The sequence below is a fragment of the Eubalaena glacialis genome, chromosome 4 (assembly GCF_028564815.1).
Source record: "Eubalaena glacialis isolate mEubGla1 chromosome 4, mEubGla1.1.hap2.+ XY, whole genome shotgun sequence".
Taxonomy (NCBI): Eukaryota; Metazoa; Chordata; class Mammalia; order Artiodactyla; family Balaenidae; genus Eubalaena; species Eubalaena glacialis.
In genome coordinates, this window is record NC_083719.1 from 154,052,877 (window position 1) to 154,074,977 (window position 22,101).

The following is a 22,101-nucleotide window of genomic DNA, read 5'->3' on the forward strand; positions in this document are numbered from 1 at the left end:
CACACAACGCGCCAAACCGAAAATAGTGTATTCCCTATCTGGTCCTTTATAGAGAAGGTTTGCCGACCCCTGCTCTAGAAGGACCTGGCCCAGCACATCCATCCATTCCTTGCAATACTGGGCTCCTGTCTGAGTACTGGCTGCAAGAAAGGATAAGCTTTAATTTGTAGCCTGTTGGGAAAGAGAAGTAAAGGCTTATCTCTGAAACCTCTTCAGTAGCCACAAGACATCCACTGCTGACGCTTTCTGTTCTAATCTTCTCCCTGTATCTTTACTTCTGTCTCTCCTCTCTGCCTTTCTTTTGTTTACTCTGACTCCTTTTCTTATTGCTAAATTTTCAATCTGGATCTGGGAAATCTCGTCCCTCAGCGATTTTCAGCAGTCTCCTCCATTTATGCAAAAGGTCGGCATTCCTTGGTGAAAATTACTGAGTAGTCCTTCTGTGTTCCCCTTTTCCATCCTCCAGCACGGAGAGGCCAGCTTTCCAACTTGGCCTCATGGAATCCAGGGTACGGTGCTTTATCTGTCTTGGCTGAGGGTCAAGGTGAGATACCGAAATGCAAAAGGAAATCTGTCAAATGCACTCCTCCTGTGTGCATTTTCCTCCAGGTGTGGCTTTGCCCTAAGTGGCAATGAGCCCACGTCAGGCAGTCAGATGTACGGCTACACTGCTCTTTGATTCCTTTTAAAATAGCACTAAAAACAATTCAGCCCCCAAAGATGGGTTGTTTTTTGTTTTCCCTTGAGCTGGTTTTAATGACCCAGTTGCTTTGTTTGAAAGCTATTTATTTAGACGACAGATATGGAGATGTAACTGGATAAATAAAAAAAAAGTGAAATCGAGACTTGAAGCAGTGGTTAAAATACAAACACACAGGGGCCACTCCCTCGGACAGGGTGCCCCAGACAGAACAATGGCTCAGAAATTACACTTAGAACCCTCACCCGCCCCTTCCCAAGTTGCTCCAAACCTCAAGGTCCCATGCAAGAAACTGGATTTGGTTTGGCGCCAAGCACCCACACGGCCCCTGCTTCCTCTCCACCCTTCTCCTGATTCCCAGGGAGATTTTCACACCCACTCCTGCACCGGAATCCAGCTGCCCTCCACCAAGACAGCACCAGAAGCTGCGGTCTGGGCCGCGATCCAGCCCCGGGGGGTCACCCCCGCCCCTCCCCATCGCCTCCCACAGCAGAGGGAACCGCAGGCTGCCGCCCAGGGGCTCCGCGGATGGAAAGAAGGCAAAGTTGCAATGAGGACGCCGGGTGGCTCCCTCCCTTCGGGATGTGCAGGTGCGGGACCCAGCGGGCACAACCGAGCCCTCGCTGCTGCCCAGGGAGTCTCCGCTTCACCTGTTCATGCCGCTAACATACACCTCCGTCAAGTCCGCAATCCCCATCAAATCCTGCGTGTGACATCCCCCCTCTTTAATGGCAAATGTTTTGGAATGTCCAGAGAGAAGAAAATGGACGGCGTGGAGGAAAGATTTCCCGGCCGGGCCTTTCGTTTCACCTCCGGATGTCAGAAGACTCAGCCTGTTCATCCTCCCACTCGCTGCTTCCAGAAGTTCCCTGGGCCCCGTGGCCGGCCGCTCTACCCCGGGTGTGGGCGTTTGCGTGGCTCTTGCTACCTCGCTCGCCCTTGGCACCTCGGCGGGTCTCCTGACTGCTGGGCTCCGAGAGGTGGTGACCTGCTTCGCCGTGGTGGCCCCGGGAGACCTTGGCCCTGTGGCCCTGGAGCTGGCGCTCGGGCGGCGCCGTGGGAGGCGTCTGGACGCCGGAGGTGCAGAAACTCAAGATGGAACACAGACTCCCCCAGTTCTGTTCACACTGAGCCTGGACGCTGCGCGTGACGGCCGCCTTCACCTCCTCCCCGCACGTCAGCAGCAGGTTCACCAGGTCCACGTAGGGTCTGGAGATTGAGAGAGACACCCAGGATGCAGTACGCCTGCAGAGGGCAGGACCGATACACCAGGGGAGAGGGACGTGACCAAACGCTCGGCTTGGGTTTGGTTTGCTGGAAGATCTTTCTGGAACTACTTGAAGCCTTTACCCGTATCCTTTCGAGTACTGGTCTCAACCAACATTGACTGGGTGGCCATTACGTACCGGGCTCCATGCCAGGCATTGGAGAGAATTGGAGGCTGGGGAGAGAGCCTACCACAAGAAGAAGGGCCAGTGAGGGACTTCCCTGGTGGTCCTGTGGTTAGGAAGCCGCGCTTCCACTGCAGGGGACCGGGTTCGATCCCTGGCTGGGGAACTAAGATCCTGCATGCCATGCACAAAAAAAAAGGGCCAGTGACAATTCACAGGTGCATACGCTAGAAGTCTAGGAAGAATCTCTGCGGAGCGGGGCGGGGGGGGGGTGTGTGTGGCAAGAACGCCAGCTGTGTGAATAAGAGGGCAGGGGAGCTCCGGGTCTGTTTAGGGTGTGCTAGCTAGGAGGATTTTAGCGGGAGTGGAGATGGGTTTTGGAGCCAGTGGGATACTTAGGCAAATGGTGAAGGGCCTTAAATGGCAAACTGAGGAGTCTTTATGGCAGGGAAGCGAGGCTGGCTGGCTTTGCACGGGGTGCCCTTCTCCTAGGTGAGCTTTGTAAGTGAGGCTCCCAAGAAACCATCTTACCCATGGTCTGTGTTTGCCCCTGGTTTGGGCTCATGGTGATAAAGGGTGTTTTGGGAAGTTTCTGGAGGCACTCTCCTCTGTATCTGGAGGAGTCCGGAACAGGCAGAGAAGGGTGGGGGGATGTGAGTTCCCACGGAGCTCTTCCCCTCCTTGGTAGCAGAGGCTGAGGTGGGGGAGCGGCTGTCTAAGTATCTCTATGCTTCCAATCTGGGCTTCCCCACAACGGGAGATGAGGGAGGGGAGAGCTGGCTGAGAGGGGTCTACGTGCTTGGGACGAGAGCCAGCTGTCTGTGAAATAAGCACGCTGGGATCCCAAGGGGAGGGCCAGTTGCTCAGGCCATCCCAGCGGCCCCGGGTTGTTCTTTAGGAAAGTGCTGGATGACCACGTCATGCAAACCTTCCTCCTGCGGGTGGGAGGTGTGTGCAGAAAACTGGAGCAGTGTGCCTGCTTCTTATATTTTGGGGCCCATCTGGCAAAAGGTACCCCCCGGCAATGGGCTCTCCTGGCCCACTCACTGAGCCTTTCTTACATCTCACTGGCCTTTTAAGATCCCTGAGGTGGGAGAGGGGTATGGAGTGTTCCATGTGGCTAACCAGCTTTCTTAAGCAGTCCTCACTGGCAGAATTTCTGGATATCTCTGATCATGAACATTGAAGCTCTGGGCCGTCCCTTTGGGCAGGAAATCACTCTGGAACGTGAGATCATTTGTAAGAAGAACAAGAATTTTTTCCTCTGTGAGCCTGGACCACCTGGGGGGCTGCATTATAGCCCATTTAATCTTTTCTCTGCAAGTTGACAGTTGTCGCCAAGCAGGAAGAGCAGATTGTGTTTTGAGACTTGTGAAGTAGTTTACTGCCATTTTTATGAATTAGTCCTCAAGTTGTAATTGAGTGAACTGTCCTCATTTCATCGATATAAAAAAGGAGACGAGGCGGGGGAAAAAGTGGCTTTGGAAGCTTCTGGGCTGGGCTGAGAGTAGAGAGGAGGACTGTTCTGGCTGATAGAGATCAAGCTGCCTTTTAAGGCCTACTTGATGCCTTCAGAGTCAGAGAGTCTGGGCATGGCTGATGGGCAGGGTGCTGAAACTCTCTAAGGCAGGCCCCTAACCGTGACAAGGACAGCGATGACCCATGTCTGCTTGAGTTAAGAGACGAGGGCATGGGGCAACACAAGGGAAATGCTCCCTGCATGTCTGTTTCCTTCCATCTTTTGAAAACTAGCAACTGACTGCCTCAGGGAGGTCAGGGTCACCGAGTATGTCTGCTAGAGCAGCATCGGGATTTTAGCACCTGATCCTACCTGCCACCCCCTGGCGCTAGATGGGCAAATCGCGGAGGCTGAGCATCTGTCCTTTGGGGATGCTCTTCTTCACGTTTCTTTCCCCAGAGTAAGGGGAGGGCCCTCTTGGGAATGTACAGACTGCCGCTTGGCCTCCTTCGCCAGGGCGTCCTGCCCACCAGAGGAGCTCTCCGAATCCCGAGGCGGTCCCGGAAGGCTGGACTAGCCCACGCTCTCTTGTGCCCTCAGCGCTGTCGGCTGAGGAGAAAGCTGTGAACTGTGGGGAGGGCTGTGTGTTCATCTAAGCTTGTTTCGAGCTGGCATGGTGCCTTCTCCGGCTGCTAGCTCAGCCCGTGTCTAATGACAAAGCCCAGCTCTCTCCACTGGGCGTCAGCAAGGCTAAAAGATTTTTTAAAATACTTGGAGCGGGACGTGCCTGGAGGCTGCCAGCACTCAGTGACAGGGTGTGTGGTGGCCAAGCGGTTGATAGGGAGGAAGTGGGATGGGAAGGGGTGAGGGGAGAAGAGGGGAGTGGAGAGTTTGAAGGAAGCCCCTTTAACTGAACGTGTTTTGGGGTGGATGAGGACCAGGTTGAGGGATGGGGGAGACGTGGATTCTGGAGTGACTGTGATTTCCTCCTCTCTAGAGGGAACAGCAAATTCAGTTTTCATTTTCTTATCTGTGGCCAATGTCACACATTCTTAAATGGTCTTCTTGATATTTGGGGACTGATGGGATCTTTGGTGCCCAAATCAGTTAAGATAGTTAAAAAACAAAAACCTCAGTTCAGCTTGAAGTACTAGTTGCTGCAGTGTGTAGTCGTGGCTTCAGAAGGGAAGGTAGTGGGGATCTGCGGGGAGCTAGAGGTGCCGGCTTAGCAGGAGGCAAGATGACTTGTATGCAGCCACACTGAGAATTTAAGAAAATGGCCCAGGTTTGCTTTCGGGATGGACCACCAGCATTTCCAGAGCAGGCCTGGGTGGGGGCTATGTGTTGGCTCTAAATGATGTAAGGAGTCCTTTGGAAGTAAGGGTCCCGTGGCCCCATGGACCTTGTTTCCGTAGAGGAGATGTCAGAAAGCCACAGTACTTTACCTCTCCTTAAATTCAAGGTGGGGAGGGTGGCGAAAAACCTCAAAACCTTCATTTTCCCCACAGAAGACGTTTCTCCAGAAAGACAAAGTCTTCTTGGCTCCAAGAACGTACCATAGAATTTAAAACTAGTGACCCATCATCCATTCTTGAGGCCAACAAACTACCTCTAAAGGATGACAGTGGGCTGAGGACAAATGAACTTCATGAGTTTCTCAGCCATGGGGTGTCTGCCTCTTGCAGGGGCACCTTGAAGGAAGGAAATTTCACAGTGCTCTGCTGGTGTAATGGGGCTGTTTCTGAGAAAAGGGAAAAATCCTGCCACATTTGGGGACCACTGAGCCTTTAGCCGGTCTAGGGGGGAGAACGCAGCCTAGGTTACAAGGAGGTTTGAGGTCTATTCCTGATAACTGGCTTCAGAATCACCAATTCCCAAGTTGAAAAGTAGGAATTGAACCTCAGAGTAAGACCTTTAACCTCTTAGCTTCACTTTCTTCCTCTGTTATATGGGGACAGTATTCTCTGGCTTGTAGCACTGTTGGGAAAGGTAAATGAGATAATCCAGGTAAAGTCTCTGGCCAAAGGGCCTGGCCCACTCAGAAAATGATAGTTATTGTTATTGCTATTGTTGTTGATGTTATTGTTGCTTTGTTTTTCTATAGGGATTTGGAAGAATAGAAAATATTTTATCAGGCATTAGTGTAACTCAAGGAAAAGCCACATCGGTTTGCTCTTGGCAAGAGCTGCCGGCAGAGATTCATGGTGAATCTTATAATTCTAACACTGCACCAAGGGGTGCTGCAAGATACCTAGAGCTTCATAATCAAGTGGAAAGTGACAGGTGACGGTTGCCGTCCTCTGCGATCTAAGTGGTGTATGTGGGGGTGGGGAGTGGCCTGTTTAGCGACATAGCTGGGGGAGGCCATGGCACAACCTAAGGAGCAAGAGTTCATAAAATTGTACTGATTTGGCTCAATGAGTCACTGTGTAAAGACTAACAGTGCTATGACTTGTACTGGGCTGCTTAGCTAGTAGCTTGCTTTCTGCTCTAAGTTCCCAAGGAAGGCACCATTGTAACCTTCAGGGGCTACTGTGTTAGGAGCAACGATGTACCCACATGCTTTACTACTCTGCAAAATTTAGGATCCTATAGGGATGTTTTTTAAGGAAGGAGATGACCTGGGTTTATGATCGAATTGCAAGTCTTCCAATAAGTACGTTCCTAGTTCCTCACTTTGGCATAAAGGTGTTTAGCTGATTAAAGTTTTTGTCATTTCTTTTGTATCTTCTCTGGGAGGGCGTTAATGTTAGAGAAGGTGAATTGGACCTTCTAAAGGAAAGGAGAGCTTATGGAGGCAGGAAAAAAAGCTATTGGTATGTAAGAGTGTAAGTCCTGGAGCCGGACCGCCTGGCTCCTTATCCTGGCTTTGCCTTTCATTGTCTGTGCGACCTTTACCGCAGTGAACCTCAGTTTTCTCATCTGTAAAATGGAGATGAGAATGGTACCTAGCTCACGGCACTGCCGTGTGGATCAAGTGAAAAATTCCTATGAAGCCCTTAGCACAATACCTGGCACTTAGTACATGCTCAATATATATGATCAGCTCTCGGCCATCTGCCGGGGCACCTACATGGCTACTTGGAAAACCCAGCACCGTTGGGATCTTGGCTGAGGGGAAGACGAAAGGTATTTCCGAGCTCTACACATCTCATGCTCGGTGAAAAGATTTCCTGTGGCTACTGCTTAGGATTTCGAAACCGATGGTGGAAATTTCTTTTGCTTTTCCTGAAGGCCAGCTGGAAGGGGACTCCCAGGGAGTCAGTGCGCTGCTTTCTGAGGTAAACCACAACCTTCCCGGTTTGACAGGAGAGTTCAGCCTCTACAAGCCAGCCCCTCAAACCGAGGAAGACTCTCCTCCAGCCCCAGCAGGCCTCCCCTTCCTCTATCCTAGTTGCACCATTCCCTTCCCCCCACCCCCCTGCCCCCAGAGGGCAGCACTCACTCGTGCAGCAGTAAGTCCTTGAAGTGGATCATCTCCACCATCACCCGGGTGTTCTCCTGGGCGGCAGAGCACAGGTCGTGCTTGAGGTAGCATTCCCGCTGTAACTGGAACACCATCTCCTTGATGGCCGGGCACTTCCGGCTTATGCAACTGAATCTGTGCCGCAGAGCGTGGGCCTTACACTTCAAGGCATCTTTGATGAAGGACTTGCCCTGAGAGCAGAGGGGACAGCGGAGGGAGAGGGTGGCGGAAGAGACCAGTCCTTGTTACACACTTCGACTTTTTTACCCTTTTTTGGGCTTACAAGGGATTTTTCTGACAACTGAACTCCAAGGCCCTGCCGCACACGGACACCCTTGCAGGTGACAGGCTGAGGCTACATCAGGAGGTCCGTCCAGAGTGACGTGATACCCCCGCATTCGGCCCCAAAGGATGTTACTTGGGAGACAAACGCATCGGCCTCCTTCCTCCTGACCTGCTCTGCTAGCCTTCCTGGTCCTGGGCCTCCCACGGCCCTCCATCCTCAAGGTGGCCCACTGTTGGCCGTTTGGTGGCAACGCTTCTGGAACACAAAGGGGAATTTGGCCAGGCATAAATCCAGAACTCCTTGGTGGTGCCCAGCAAGAGTTTTTCTCAAGTAGAAAGTGCCTGCTTGTCCAAATCTCACATCTTTCCTTGTTCCTTCTAGTGATGTCAAGATCGGGTGCTAGCTGGGCCTCCCTTCTCTGTCTCAGTGTCTCCTGCCACCCCCAACCCATACTCTCTCTTGCCTCCTCCTAGCCTTTAAGGAGGAGCATTCTTTTCCTTTTTGAAAGCAATTCGACTCCTTTAAACTGTTAGGGTTATTGCCTCTAAAAGGCCCGCCTGGCACACTGCCTGGCAGCATCTGGAGCCTGAACTGCCCAACTGACAGCCCCTCCCCCGTGCTCCCGGCCTCTGAGTGGCGAAGGCAGCCAGGCATACATCTGGCCTACAGTTCTCTTTCCTGGCAACCCCATTAGATTGCTCTTATCCTAGAAAGGAGACAGCTGTTCGGGGTGTGGAGGCGAGCCCGGGCCGGCAGCTCCCTTATCAACCTCTCGGGGCAGAGAGGCACTGTGGGATACCTACCCAGGGATCCCCGCACCCCACTTACTATAGAAACAAGCTGTCGTTGGAGAGGTCACCCCCTGTTTTTAGACAGGCCCGGACGTACCGGAGTTGAGAAAGTAAATGGGTTTAGGTTGGAAGTGGGAAGCCAGCCAGCATGTTTATTTCAGTTCTCTCCTTTAGAAGCAGTTGAAATGTCTACAGATAGTGTCTGATCACTGAAAAACCACCTCCCCATAGCCCCCTTTCCTCTGACTCTCCAGTGGGAGCCAAATAGGATGGAGGGTAGGGTGTGCCAGTTTATTAAGTAGTTATGGGCTGAGATCTGACTTGAAAGGGATGCTTCTAACTTGAGAACACACTGCTGTTGGTTGAGAAAAAAAAGGAAGATTAATGTATGCGAGGGCTGCAGTAATATGCTCTGGTATTCTTCCCTGACATCCTGTGGGATTGCCCTGAAATACACATCTTTCCTCCGGATTTCCTATTACGTTTCCTAATTCCAGTTAATCCAGAAGGGATGCTGTATTAGGGAGTCTCAAGGAGTTCAAACGTTCTACTCCTCTTTCCTTCCCCGGTTTCTGTTTCCCCTGCTGCCACCCCACATCCTCTGTAGGGGAGGCTGCCAGCCCTGTCACATTGCTTTCTGGTTCCCAGGCGTTGCTTTGTCAGGCTCTCTACAGGATGTCAGTACAGGGTGACTGGTGATGTTCATAAATCACACCTAAACTGTTGGCCTCATCCAAACACTGTCATGGCTCTCCAATGAAATGGGAGAGGAAGTCTGTAACCACTACAGGGTACTTCATAGTGCATCTACGGGCTGGGGAGGACATGAAGGAGATGAGGCTAATGCTCCACTCCATCTGAAATGTGTTTGGATCGTGGGCACTGGAGCCATAAAGTTGCTTGTTGGGTTCTTTTCCTGCCCACACAGCAACTGGGCTTTACCCTGGGGACCCTGGGATAACTGAAGTGGGTCAGGCCCTGACTATATTCATTATATAGAGCAGGACTCATTCAGGGTTCCGACTTCTCAGGTTGGGAAAGGAGGATCTGCTACTTAGGAGGGAGAAAAGTCTGCTCTTCTGGAGGCCCTGATTTATCCATGCTGCCTGCCCACATGCCCTCTAAATTTATTTATTTATTTATGGCTGTGTTGGGTCTTCGTTGCTGCACGTGGGCTTTCTCTAGTTGTGGCGGGTGGGGGCTACTCTTTGATGCGGTGCGCGGGCGTCTCATTGCGGTGGCTTCTCTTGTTGTGGAGCATGGGCTCCAGAGCGCAGGCTCAGTAGCTGTGGCGCACGGGCTTAGTTGCTCCGCGGCATGTGGGATCTTCCCTGACCAGGGATTGAACCCGTGTCCCCTGCATTGGCAGGTGGATTCTTAACCACTGCGCCACCAGGGAAGTTCCCCACATGCCCTCTAGGACATGATGAATTTCTACAAATTTTGTGTCTCTTTTATTCTTGAAAATAGCTTTCGGCATGGTCAGTTGGAGTCCCTGCCCTTCCCCCCTCAACCTACTGCTCCTAAATGTGATGGGCCTTGCAGACTGGGTTCTGGGTAGCCAGACATCCTTAGGTGTCCCTTAGAAGGTGTTTATTATTTATTATGACTTTTGTCTTCTCTGCTAAGAATCCTCAGATAAGTGTTCAACTTGGTCTCCATTCCACTCTGTGTGTGGAGACACAGTTGAAGAGTGGAGAAAGATTTAGCCTACATGACAGGTCCAGAAAGCTGAACGCCAGGAGTGGAGTGGGGAGTCATTGGCATCCTGCTGTTCACCTAGAAGGTCTCTGGCAAGTGCTAAAACCCACCATGACGATCAGCTAAGAAAATCTGTTAACAAGTCTTTCCAATGAACATTTCGATCACGCTACGCTAACACAAAACATTCTTGGTGCTCAATATGGTTTTTTACCTGGGCATCAAATTTTCCAGCGTTGTGCAGAAAAGTCATGCAAATTCCATGTAAGCCCCGTATCTCACAAGAGTTGTTCTCGAAACATTCAAACACGCCACACCCCACATCGCCAGCGTTGACCAAGCAGTGCTGGATTTCCGCTAAAATGAGAATTACATACAATCATATACAAAATTCTCAGCCATGCTGGGGAGTGCAGAGAGGCGGGTTGAAATAAAAGTAATGACTAAAAGAAAATTTAAGAAACAAAGTTAGAAGTGACTATTTCAGGATCTAAAAAACCAGGGAAAGAAAATTTCATCACTTAATCTACTTATGAAAATGTATTTGTAAATATTTGTAAAAAATTAGCCAAACCTACATTGCGAAAGTCACAATTCGAAGTTAGGTCTGAACACTCCATTCTTCATCCTTCTCATCTTATTAAAGTATTTGTGGGAATACTTAGTTTGAAAGCATAAGATATTCCAGCTTTCTAAACCCACAGACAAAAATAAAATTTCAACCGATTAGCTTGCTCTTTCCCTTCTGTACTTCATCAATGAAATACCCTTCTCTACTTGGATGAAGCTGCTGCTATTAAATCAAGGCCATTTCCTTCCTGACCCCCAAATGAAAGCGTCCAAAAAGCAGTTTCAATTCAGCTTTATGATTCAACATCTAAAAATCAAAACAAAATTCCTATTAAGGCAGCGCCTCCAAACCATCCGCATTAAAAATACCAGGCTAGGGAAGCTGCGGTTTGCAAGCAAGCTCAGGAATAGAGTCAGATGGGGGCTAGTCTGCAGAAACGCAACCTTCGCAGTTAGAGGCTCCTTTTAAACAGAGATCCGGGGTGAGATGTCGCTTCATCCCCTAGAATTCCCGCGACCCGGGAGTTTGCTGCCCTCCTTCGCAGAACGTGGCCCTAATTCGTCTCTGTGAAAGGACAGGCTGAGAGGGAGTTAACTGTCAGGCTGCCGCGCGCAAAGCCTGTCTTCCTTCCCTCCCCCTACCCAATTCCTTGACTTAAACCAACCACAAAATTACATCAGAAAAGTATATTTTGGAAGAAGGGCGGGGTCGGAGGAGATAATCCACATTCAGATTAAATCTGCGGAGAGAATGAGGGGCGTGTATTTATTGAGGGTCACCAACTAGCGAAAATCACGTTCGATTCTCAGGGAAAGCTCTGGGACTTTCCCTGAGGAGAGGGTGGGCGAGGGTCCTAGGATGAGCGGCGCGCGGGCCGCGGGTGCTGGGACCCGCCTATGGAGGTGGGAGACTCCCGGATGACCCCACGCGCGGCCCCGGCGCGCCGGCCAGGAGCGCGCAGGGCCGCGAATCACTCGCTCCGGGCGTCGCTAATGGGCACTCGTGCATTCCTGCTCGTGCGGTGAGCGCACGCACGCCGCCCCCGGGTTCGCAGGCCCCCTTAATAAAGGGAGGGCCGGGAAGAGCGAAGGAGCTGTAGGCAGATTTTCTTCCTCTCCAGGAGGCTGGGAAAAGGGCCAGCCCCGAGCCCTGCACGCCTGGCTGTGTTCGGCAGCTTGTGGGTGAGCGGAGAGCCGGTCGAGCAGCTGCGGCGCACGGTTCGGGCCGTGTCACCATTTCTTCCCTTGCTGACCTGCCCTGGAGCTGGGGACGGCGGCAGCACCGCAGAGGTACGCTTTTGCGCCACCCGCCCCTACCCGTTCCGAAAGGAATGCCCCCTAAGGGGAAAGTTCAAAATGCAATTTGTCTCGCCTACAAAGTTCTCGGATGTCGGGCATCTTTTGAGGAAGGGGAGAAGCGGTCCTGCCGCGGCCCGCCGGCTGGGAAGAGAAGTTCTCCGGGTTCAGGGCGCAGCCCCGCTCCGGGGACCCTCCGTGCCTCCCGCAAGCCGGTCAGGATGGAGCAGGGAGCTTTGAACCGGACCGGGGACTCCGGAGCCGGCACTGGCCGCGTCAGGCGCTGCTTCATTTACCCTCGACCCAGGGAGGACAGCAACAAGTCCTGCCCCAGCCATTTCATCACCCTGCCAGCACGTGCGGATTCCGGGCGCGCGGAGCCCGGCGCGGACCTCGCTTTGCCTCGCGCTTTCCTTTGCACGTCCTACGCCACCCCAAGAGTTTGCGCGGCCCAGGGTGGGCGCCCAGTTCCGGGCGAAGCGCCCGGGGCGCTCTGCGTGGGTGCCGGGTGTCTTCTCCCAGCAGCTCCCCGCCGCTGGGGCGCACGCACTTACCTGTGTTCTGCAAGGACAGACGGCCTTTCTGCTGGGATCCCCTGTCTTGGGGACCTTCGGGCGGATTGGTGGCGTCGGTCCCTCGCGCCGGGTCGAAGGTAGCCAACACCAAAGCCAGGGTCACGAACTGGCGCAGCCGCTCGGCACACATGGTTCTTGGTGTAAACCTCCCGCCCGGAGACCCGGATTCTTTGTGCTCCCCTCCTCCTCTTCCTCCTCCTTCGCCGCTTCCCCTCCTCCTCCCACTCTTCCTCCTCGCTCGCCTTTTCCCTCCTTGCGGCCGCGGCTCGGATAGAGGTTACCCAGCGCCCTCCCGTAGCTCTCTGGAGAGCATGTGACCAGGCCGTTAGCGGCGCCGCGAGTGCCCGGCAATGGCAGGGATGGTGCCTCAAATATCCCTGGAAGCTCTGGTGTCACTTGAATGAAGGAGTCGAGCAGGTGTTGTCCCGGCGGCTGGACCAATCCGAGACCCCCGCCCGTTTGACAACACGGTCGGGAGGCGTGGCCTGTGCCCAACTACTACGGGAGGAAGCCGAGCGCCGCTGGGAGCGCCTGACAAAGTTGCAGACCTGGCGGCGGCCACGCGTTTGCGTGCGTGTGTGAGTGTGTGAGAGCGCGGCCGGAGATGCATGCGCGTGTGCGGGTGCTCGAGGGCAATGGCCGAACGGACTTAAAAAAATAAAAGCGAATTCCAGCTCCGGTTGCAGCTAAAGAAGGGCGAGAGCGGACAGTTTGCGCTGGGACAGCGTCCGCCCGGGCTCCTGACTCGCATCACACCCGCATCGGGCTGGGAAAGTTTCCTCTTTCTGCCTGTTGGAATTCACTTGAGATTCCCAGCCCCGAGGATTGGAGAAGCTTCCTGGATACAGTGATGCTGGGGCCAAACTGGGCACATATGGGAATTCCTGGCGTTGTGACGCTTTGCATTAAAAAAAAAAAAAAAAAAAAAACAAACCTCAAACTATTTAAGATAGGAGCAGAGCACTAGATATAGGACTTAGCCTGAGCGACTGCCCCATCTTCCTCTTTTCGCCCCTCTTTGGTGGGCCTTGGTGCCAGATGCTCGCCCCTCCCTCAGTCCAGACGGATTCCGGGCTGGGCTGCAGGGATCCAGGTGACTGACTGGACCTGCATCATTTCCAGGTGGGGGGCTGGGAGGCCCAGGCAGCCCTGAGTCAGCCCACCGAGGAGCATCGCGTGCCCCAGAGGCTGGAGCTTGAAAGGCAACTTTACGCGTCTCCAAACATACTCTTGCATTTTCCCAAAGCGCTACTCGCCACCCCATTCTGGTTCCCTTTATTCTTCATTCAGCGGACGGAAAAGGTCAAAAAATTCTCCCCAAACCCTAAAAACAAAACCCGAGGAAATTCTCTCCGTCTGTTTTCCTTGTTCGAGCTCCCTCCCCAAGCACGGCCGGGGCTGGATTGCCCCCGACCGCTTTCGCCCCCGGCCTGCGGAAGCAGGGAGAAAGTTGGGCGCCGCTCGGAGCGCCTCTTCCCCCGCTGTGTGTGTACGTGTGCACGCTCACGTCTCCCCGGCGCCTGGGCTGGGGACAGGAACTGCTCCGGGCACCATCAGTCCGACGGCGCTGCTCTAGGGGCTTGCAGGGCTGGGGGAGGGCGGGGACGCGAGCGCCGCGCCACTCACCCCGGGTTGACGCTCCCTCGCCCCTCCCCCGCCGTCTCCATCCTCCTCCAGGAGAACAGGTGAGCCCGGGTACCAGCTCCCACCCCCCGCCCCGGCCCCGGCCCCGGCCCCGCTCTGCTCCCTGCCCTCTGCGGTAATGCGCCGGGGAGGTTTCATCACCCACTGCCCGTGGCGACGCGGCCCTGGGTCTCCGCGGCGGGGCGCACTGCGAGCCTCGTTGGGGCAGCCATGTGACACGGTTGGGGGAGGGGGTGCGGAGACGCTGGGGCCGGGTCATCCTCCGGCCGCCGTTCGGCTTCCAAAGCTCTCTTCCCAGGGTTCCGGATGCACGAGGGCGTTAGGAAGGGGGGTGGGGGCAGGGTGGGCGCCTCTGGCCGCGGCTGTCCAGCGCATCCAGTGGGCTTGAGGTGGGAGGAATGAAAGGAGGAGGGGGGGGTCGGGTGGGCTCTCCCCGGGGTTGCAGCGCCTGGGACCTGCTGTCCACCATCCCCACCCGATTTCAGAGCCCAAGGAAATGGTCACTTTGAAGGTCCGAGTCTGCAGCAGTGGCAAGAAACTGACCACTCATGCCCATGATTCCAATAACAATTACTTCTTGCAGCCTCAGAGCTTTGGGGGAAGGAGGTGGCGTACAAGTACATTAAAGTAGGTGGTTCGCGTTTCCCACCCTGCTTTTGTTTGCGTAGTTAACTTCCTTTATTAGTTTATGAAACACCGTCTCCTGTAGATCCTGAAAAGACAAAACATAACAAAGAAACGGCAGCAGTCTGGCCTCCCACGAACTCCATAAGCCTCTGAATTTCCTGGGTAGGCTTTCTTTCCTTGGAGAGCCTTTTTTGTAGGTGAGAACATGAGCAATATTGGCGTTAAAAAGGGCATCTGGTTTCTTGGTTCTTTGAGCCACGGAAATAGGAGAGGTCCAGGGGGTGGGAGCAAGCCGACCTTTGTTGGATGCAGACTCTCTGAGTCTTCTCGGCCACCTGGAGCAGGGGCCAGGCAGATGGAGGTCTCTGGGCTCCTGCCTCCCAGAGCTGGGGCATGGCCTTTTGCCACCATGAGGACCTGCATGTAGAAAAATTCATCTTGGGGCTTTTTGCTCCAGTCTCACAGGGGACATTCTTGTCTCCAACCTGAGCCACCTGTCCCTTTAGAACTAAAAGGAAAGTAGTTAGCTGTATTTGAGGTGTTGCAAGTTACAGGTACCAGTTCTTAAAAGTTTGATCTTCAGGCCACTTGGCCAGGGCCAAACATCCAGAGAAGAATGCCCATCCCAGTTCATCCCATCAGGGCTGAGAAAATTCTGCAGAATCAGGAGGCAGTTTCCTGGGATTACCAGTCTAGGCCCCAGGCCTGGGGTGGAAGTGCGGAGGGGAGCTCAGGCCTGTGACTGTGTTGTGATCTCCCCTCGTTCCTTCTTTTAGCTTTGTAACTCAGGCCTGGTTTGGCAGACTGCGGCTGGTGACAGTAGGGAGTGGGGAAGGGGCAGTAATAATGATAGTAATTATTATTATTATGATTATAAAGGAAACATGAATTGAGAATAGATACTGTGCCACGCATTGTGCTTGCAGCTTTGGTGTCTCTCTAGGTGGGAATTGAGACTTGGGTGATGCAAGGACGGTCCAGCTGGTATTGCCCTGAGGCTCAGCAGGGAGTCTTGGCTGGACGGACCCTCCTTCTCAGTTTAAGACCCAACTGGCAGTGGAAAGGATGAGGCAGGCTCACCTCGTGACATCCTGGGGCTTCTGTGGTTAATATGTGGAACCCAAGTTTTCCTCTCTAACTCCACCAGTTAAATCCAAACAGTAAGTAGGTTAATTTGGGTTAGACTTTGAAAGGGGAGAGGATACTGACAAGTAGAAAAGGAACAGAGGGTATCACAGGAGGGAGGACCAGCAGGGGTAAATGAACGGAGGAGATGTGGTGCGTTTTGTGTCGGGAATAGGGGTTGCCCAGTTTGGTATTCAAGTGGAAGATAAAGCTGGCAAGGGCATCTGGGGCCTTGTTGTGGGGCCTTTGTGACAAATCTGTGCTCACCGGAGATCTTGTTTTCACATCCTGATGGCATTTAAGGATGAAACTCCAGGACGCTCTTAGACTAGATTCCCTTTTGGAGTTAGGAAAAGGTCAGGGGCCCAGTGCTGACACTGTGAAGGAGGATATGGATGAGAGGAATGGGAAGTAATTAGTTGGAATCTTGATGTGGGTTGCTATGCCTAGAAAAGTGTTCTTGGAGGATGGGAAGGTATGAGCAGGTGGGGCCTTGGAGGATGGGAAGTTGTTGGATGATGAGGCAATATCGCATAGGTTGATACTTGGTGTCTGGTCCAGGCTTTCTGAGTTCCAAAGCCAGAGTGGAAAACGTGGCTTCCTCGTGGAGAGCTCTTCCTCCTGCAAGCCACGCCCCCTTGGGGCCGACTGTCTGGGCTGATGGCACCACCTTATGGTTAGAGAGGGAACTGTCTGACCAAATAGTGGGCTCTCCTCTCTCTCTTCCTGGCTCAAGGGCCTAGGGCACTAATACTGGGTCTTCCACCTTCTCCTCAATTTCCTTAGCAAATCAGTTAATACCGATTTAGGCAATCTCCCCCTTGCAACGACGTGCTTTAATCGCCCCATCAAGAAAATCTCTTTCAAACTTTTTGCTTTTCCTCCCCCATCCTTTGCTATGAGCCCCAAATCTACCCTCATCATGGCTCCTTTGTGTCTTGCCTCTATGAGGGAAAATGAAAAAAAGGTATCCAAGTGAAACTGGACAGGCAAAATAACAATAGAATACTGCTATAAGGCTCCAAAATTCTTATAAGTAGAGGTCTCTCCCTAAAAAGTCTCTGTCTTTCCCTTTATCTCCTTTCATTAAACCAGTTGTTTCATTAAATAGAATTCAGGAGAAAGGAGACTATATCTTCCATATTTGAGTTTGTTTATTGGTACTACAACAAAATTGCTCTCTACTAATTTTCACCGTAAAAGTCCAGGGCCTCAACAACATTATGAGTTAAGAGAGCTTTTGTGGGGCTGGTCTGGAAACCTCACCATCATTTATAATATTGTTTATTTAAGGAGAAAATATCCTGAGTTCCCAAAACAACCAACTTCCAAAGGTTTGGAATACACCACTTTTGTGAATTGGACATTTCCTCTATGTTGTAGATTAACAGTCAAACCATAGTCATGGACTGACTGGAAACACAAAAGATGAAAAAGAATTTAAAAAAACCCCAAGAGAATAGGGCCACTGTCTCCTCACAATAAATCCATTTACTGGAAAGAATGTAAAGCAGTAAACTTCGGTGTCTGATTCCAGAAGCCATCTCTGTTTTCCTCGGGTCATGATTTTTGCTTCCTCACTGTGTGTGGAGACAGACTCTAGGAGAAAACGTCCCAGGCCAGGAGCAGCCTGATCTCCATGGGGAGTGCTGGTGGAGCCCAGAGGTGAGCATCCATGGTCTTGGAATACTATGGAGCTTTCTCTCTGACTGGGTTTGGTCCGAGAACTATGGGTAAAGGAAGGGTCTTTTTGTGGGGCAATTTACCAGGGAGTCAGATTTTGAAAATTTTCACGAAACGACCAAATCTATTAATGTGATTTAACCATCAGTATACCATCCGGGTCTATGGGACCCAATTTTAGTTTTTGAGTTTTTTTTTTCTGAGCAGTTCTAACTATTTGTAAAGTTTGATATATCATGACTTTGGTTCTTTTGAAAGGAAATTTTTCAAAAATCAAAGAGAACATTTACTTTTTAACAAGAACAGAATAAAACTCATTCTATCTTGAATGTACCATATGGGACCATTGGAGCCATTTACAAATCTAAGACTTCACGGGATCTTAGTGATCTGATTTTTCTTATATCTTGAAATGTTTTCCATTTTATCATCCTAGGAATTATTTCATCATTACCCATCAATTATTGCCAATTATGCTAAAAATACTAAAATAATAAGAAAATGGAAGAATGATGGAATCACCATCCAGAAGGTTGATGCAATAGTGAAATAAATCATCACGATTGCATCACCCTTCAGTTTTCTTATTACATTTCTTAGAGTATTACATCATCTTTCAAGAAGGTATAAAAGAGGATAGAGGACACCATCTTTTTTTTAAAATAAATTTATTAATTTAATTTATTTTTATTTTTGGCTGTGTTGGGTCTTCGTTGCTGCACGCGGGCTTTCTCTAGTTGCGGCGAGCAGGGGCTACTCTTCGTTGTGGTGCACGGGCTTCTCATTGCGGTGGCTTCTCTTGTTGTGGAGCACAGGCTCTAGGTGCACGGGCTTCAGTAGTTGTGGCACATGGGCTCAGTAGTTGTGGCACACGGGCTTAGTTGCTCCGCGGCATGTGGGATCTTCCCAGACCAGGGCTTGAACCCGTGTCCCCTGCATTGGCAGGCGGATTCTTAACCACTGCGCCACCAGGGAAGCCCCAAGGACATCATCTTTGTAGTTTTATTATTATCACTTTCATTGCATGCCATGGAGAATACAGAATTTTTCATTGCCTGAACAAAATGGTAAAGAGAAGAAAATTGACAAAGGAAAATGTTTTACAGTAGTTAGACAAATCAGAAGAGACAGCAGCGATGTTGACTCTGATGATAACAGTAAAATTCACCCTGTAAACAAAGTCTCAGACTCTGAGTTTTACCATACAACAATCTGGATCAATTTTCTCACACTCCAGAATCGATCAATAAACAATATATTTTTGAGGACAAAAAATATGGTATTCTCATCCAGTTAGTCATTCAACAAGAATGATTTCATCACCCAATATTTTGCAACAAGAACCTGGACTATCCTGTTTTGCTCAAAGAAGGGGAGGCCAATCTTCTTGTACCTTTTGTGGTGTTTGTTCAGCAAAATTTCCTTGATACAGTTTGAAAGGGACAAATGATGAAGTCAGGTGTGTTTACAAAGGTGATCCAAAGAATATTCTTACTAGTGTTTATAAATGTAAGAATGAAAATGCTTTGCAATTACGAAGAAAAGAAGATGACCCTCTTCTCTTTAGGAAAATTACAACCCATCAAAGGTTTGAAAAGTACTAGTTTTATGATGCAAGTGCAAGAAGAACCAGAAATAACAATAAATTAGAACTTATTAGAGATTTACTTGAGATCTGGAATTAGTATTTGTGAGATGGATCTGCCCCCAGTTCATGTTTGACAGCTGATGAATAGTTAGTTGCATGTAGAGAATGTTGCTCATTTTGAGTTTATATACCTTCAAAGTCAGGAAAATAGGGAATGAAAATTTGCTATGTTTATGTTATTTATTTATTTTTGAACTATTTATTTATTTTGGCTGCGCCTGGTCTTAGTTGCAGCACGCAGGATCGTCTTTGCTGTGTGCGGGATCTTTGTTGTGGCGTGCGGGATCTAGGTCCCTGACCAGGGATCGAACCTGGGCCCCCTGCGTTGGGAGCGTGGCGTCTTAACCACTAGACCACCAGGGAAGTCCCTGCTATGTTTAAATTATTCAATTTTGTAAAAAAAATTTAAAAACTGTCCCTTTATTATTGTTTCTGTAAATTACTCAGAAAAATAAAAAGGCTTCATTGGACCAGATGATGATGACAACTTTTTCCTGCTGTACTGGGGGCTGAGGTTACAGACGAGAATATTAAAACAAAAATCAAGTAAACTCCTTCAGGCAAGCAGGAGCCAGTGTAGAAGGAGCCAGTGAAGAAGGAGGAGGAACCAGGAGCCAGTGAAGAAGCTGTTCCCCCACCCCATCTTCCTTAAAACTCCCTGTTAAGGATTGATGACTGTTTTACAGTGGGGTGCTTTGAACGAGAGACGTTGTCATATAACCTCTCTGTTTATTCTCCCCTTTAGTGGAACTCAGTATTTCTCAAAATTCAGTGGGGATAAGAATTATGTAGAATAAAAACATGGATACTGTATTTTAGTGTGTGGTAGGCAGGATTTTTAAGATTAATTTTGACCATTCAAGATTTTTACTTCGTTTGAAGACTTTAGAACCTACTTGTCTTAGTCTGCTGGGGCTGCTATCACAGAGTAGCATCGACTGGGTGGCTTAAATAACAAATATTTCTTTCTTTCTGTTTTTCTTGGCTGCACTGCGCGGCTTGCAAGGTCTTAGTTCCCTGACCAGGGATTGAACCCATGTCCTCGGCAGTGAAAGTGCAGAGTCCTAACCACTGGACCACCAGGGAATTCCCACAAATATCTCTTTTTCATAGTTCTGGAGGCTGGAAGCCTGAGATCAGGGTGCCAGCGTGTTTGGGTTCTTAGTGGAGGCCTGCTTCCTTGAATTATGCATAAAGAGAGGGAGAGAGGGGGAGAGAGAGATATTGAGAGAGAGAGAGAGAGAGATCCATCTCATATCTCCTCTTTTTATAAGGATATTAATCCCATCATGAGGGTCATAACCTCATAACCTATCTAACCCTACTTACTTCCCAAAGACCCCACCTCCAAATACCATCACATTGGGGGTTAGGCTTTCAACATATGAATTTTGGGAGGACACAAACGTTCAGTCTATAGCACTAACCCACTCTGACATTCAGTCATTCAGTCAACTCTTGTGTGTGTCTGTGTGTTAGATCCCGTGTTGCATACTGGACGGCAAGGAAGAGATAAACCCAGGCACTGCCCTTACAGCAGTACAAATTTAGAGAGGAGGAAATAATAATTTTTACAACACTGTGTGGTTGGCATTATGATGGAGATGAGGGCAGGGTACTCTGGGAACTAAGAGAACGGTTGCCCTCAACCACTGACCCCTCAATGGTTGACACCTCATGAAAGGTGTCAAAGATGAAAAATTTTTAGTTTTTATGTTCACTTAAAAAACAGGAACTGAAGAGTGGCTAAGAGAATGGTTAGGAGGCATTTAGAAGGTGGAAACAGGGAGAAAAAGCATCCCAGGCAGCTGGACCAACATACGCAGAGGCTCAGAGGAGTGAGCGAGAGCAGGCAGGATGGAGAGCTGGGTGGTCTGGTGTGGCAGGGAAGGATGGTGTTTTGGAGGAGAGGACTCTTGGCTGAACGTTGGCTGGGATTTGATCCCGAGGGCCTGGTGTGTCTGTCTTCATCTGCAAGTAACAGAAAACCCAATGCAGAAGTCTTAAACAATAAAGGTAAGTGCGTTACTCCCCATTCCAGAAAGTCCTGAGGATGTGGGGCTAGTGAGGGTGCAGAGATGTTTTGGAGGTGGAGACTTCCAGGGGCGAAACACATTGAGAAGTCACGTGGCAAATTGGAGATGCGAAGGTAGAGGCGATTTTTAGAAGCTTGTGGGGGACAAACTGGCAAGATAACCAACTTTTGCACTTGAGGGGTAGGTGGGGAAAATGATGGAAGTTTAAGCCTTTCTCTCTTTTTTTTTTTTTTTGACCGCACCGCGTGGCATATGAGATTTACATGTTCTCCAACCAGGGATACCGAACCAGGGATCGAACCCATGCCCCCTGCATTAGAAGCACAGACTCTTAACCATTGGACCGCCAGGGAAGTCCCTAAGCCTCTCTTTTACCAATTCCCCCTTCACCTGCCCCGTGCTCCTCCACTTCTATTCCATCTCCCACCCCCATCTCAATCAGTGCTATCGCTACTTTTCTGGTTGCTCTAGCAAAAAAAAACCCAGGAGTCCTCTTTGATATGAAAATGAGCCATTTTCTCCTTCCCTTCACACCTCTGTATGTAACTCATCACCAATTTGTGTTGTTTCTGACTCCAAAATACCTGTCGATTCTGTTCGCTTCTCTCCATTTCCACCATCCAAGCCTCAGTCATCTCTGTCTCGTCCTACCGTGGAGCTGACCATCTGCTCTCTTGCTTCCACTTTCGCTCACCAACACTCTCTCCAATCCTAATTCTCTGCACTGTGGGCAGACTGATACAAAAAAAAAAAAACCAAACCAAGCAACCAACAAAAATAAACCCTAAACCCAATCCTATCACTCCATCGCTTGACTCCAGAGGCCTCCTTAGAATCCAATCCACACTCCTGACCACAGACCGGAAGGCCCTGTAAGATCTGGCCCTGCTGATTTTGCAGACCTCAGGGGATTCCACTTCCTCAGGGAATCACTCATTCCCTTCCAGCACCTTTTTTCTATACTACAAATAAGCCAACCTCTTTCCTGCCTTAGGGCCTTCATGCAGGCTGTTCCTGCAAATCAGGGGCCTTGATCAGTTATTATCTTGTTTATTTATTTATTTTCATTGTTTGTTGTCTTACTGTTTCTCTCATCCAAAATG

General features: G+C 50.3%; 1 protein-coding gene across 1 annotated transcript; it reads right to left on the reverse strand.

Moving 5' to 3' along the window:
* Positions 1–765: 765 nt before the first annotated feature.
* On the reverse strand, positions 766–12,413 carry STC2 (stanniocalcin 2). The gene is made up of 4 exons (XM_061188481.1): positions 12,215–12,413; positions 10,009–10,151; positions 6,996–7,207; positions 766–1,909 (listed from the first exon to the last, which is right to left on the reverse strand). Exons 1-4 carry the CDS (start codon positions 12,363–12,365, stop codon positions 1,507–1,509), a joined length of 909 nt encoding a protein of 302 aa, XP_061044464.1. The 5' UTR covers positions 12,366–12,413; the 3' UTR covers positions 766–1,506.
* Between the last annotated feature and the right edge of the window lie 9,688 nt (positions 12,414–22,101).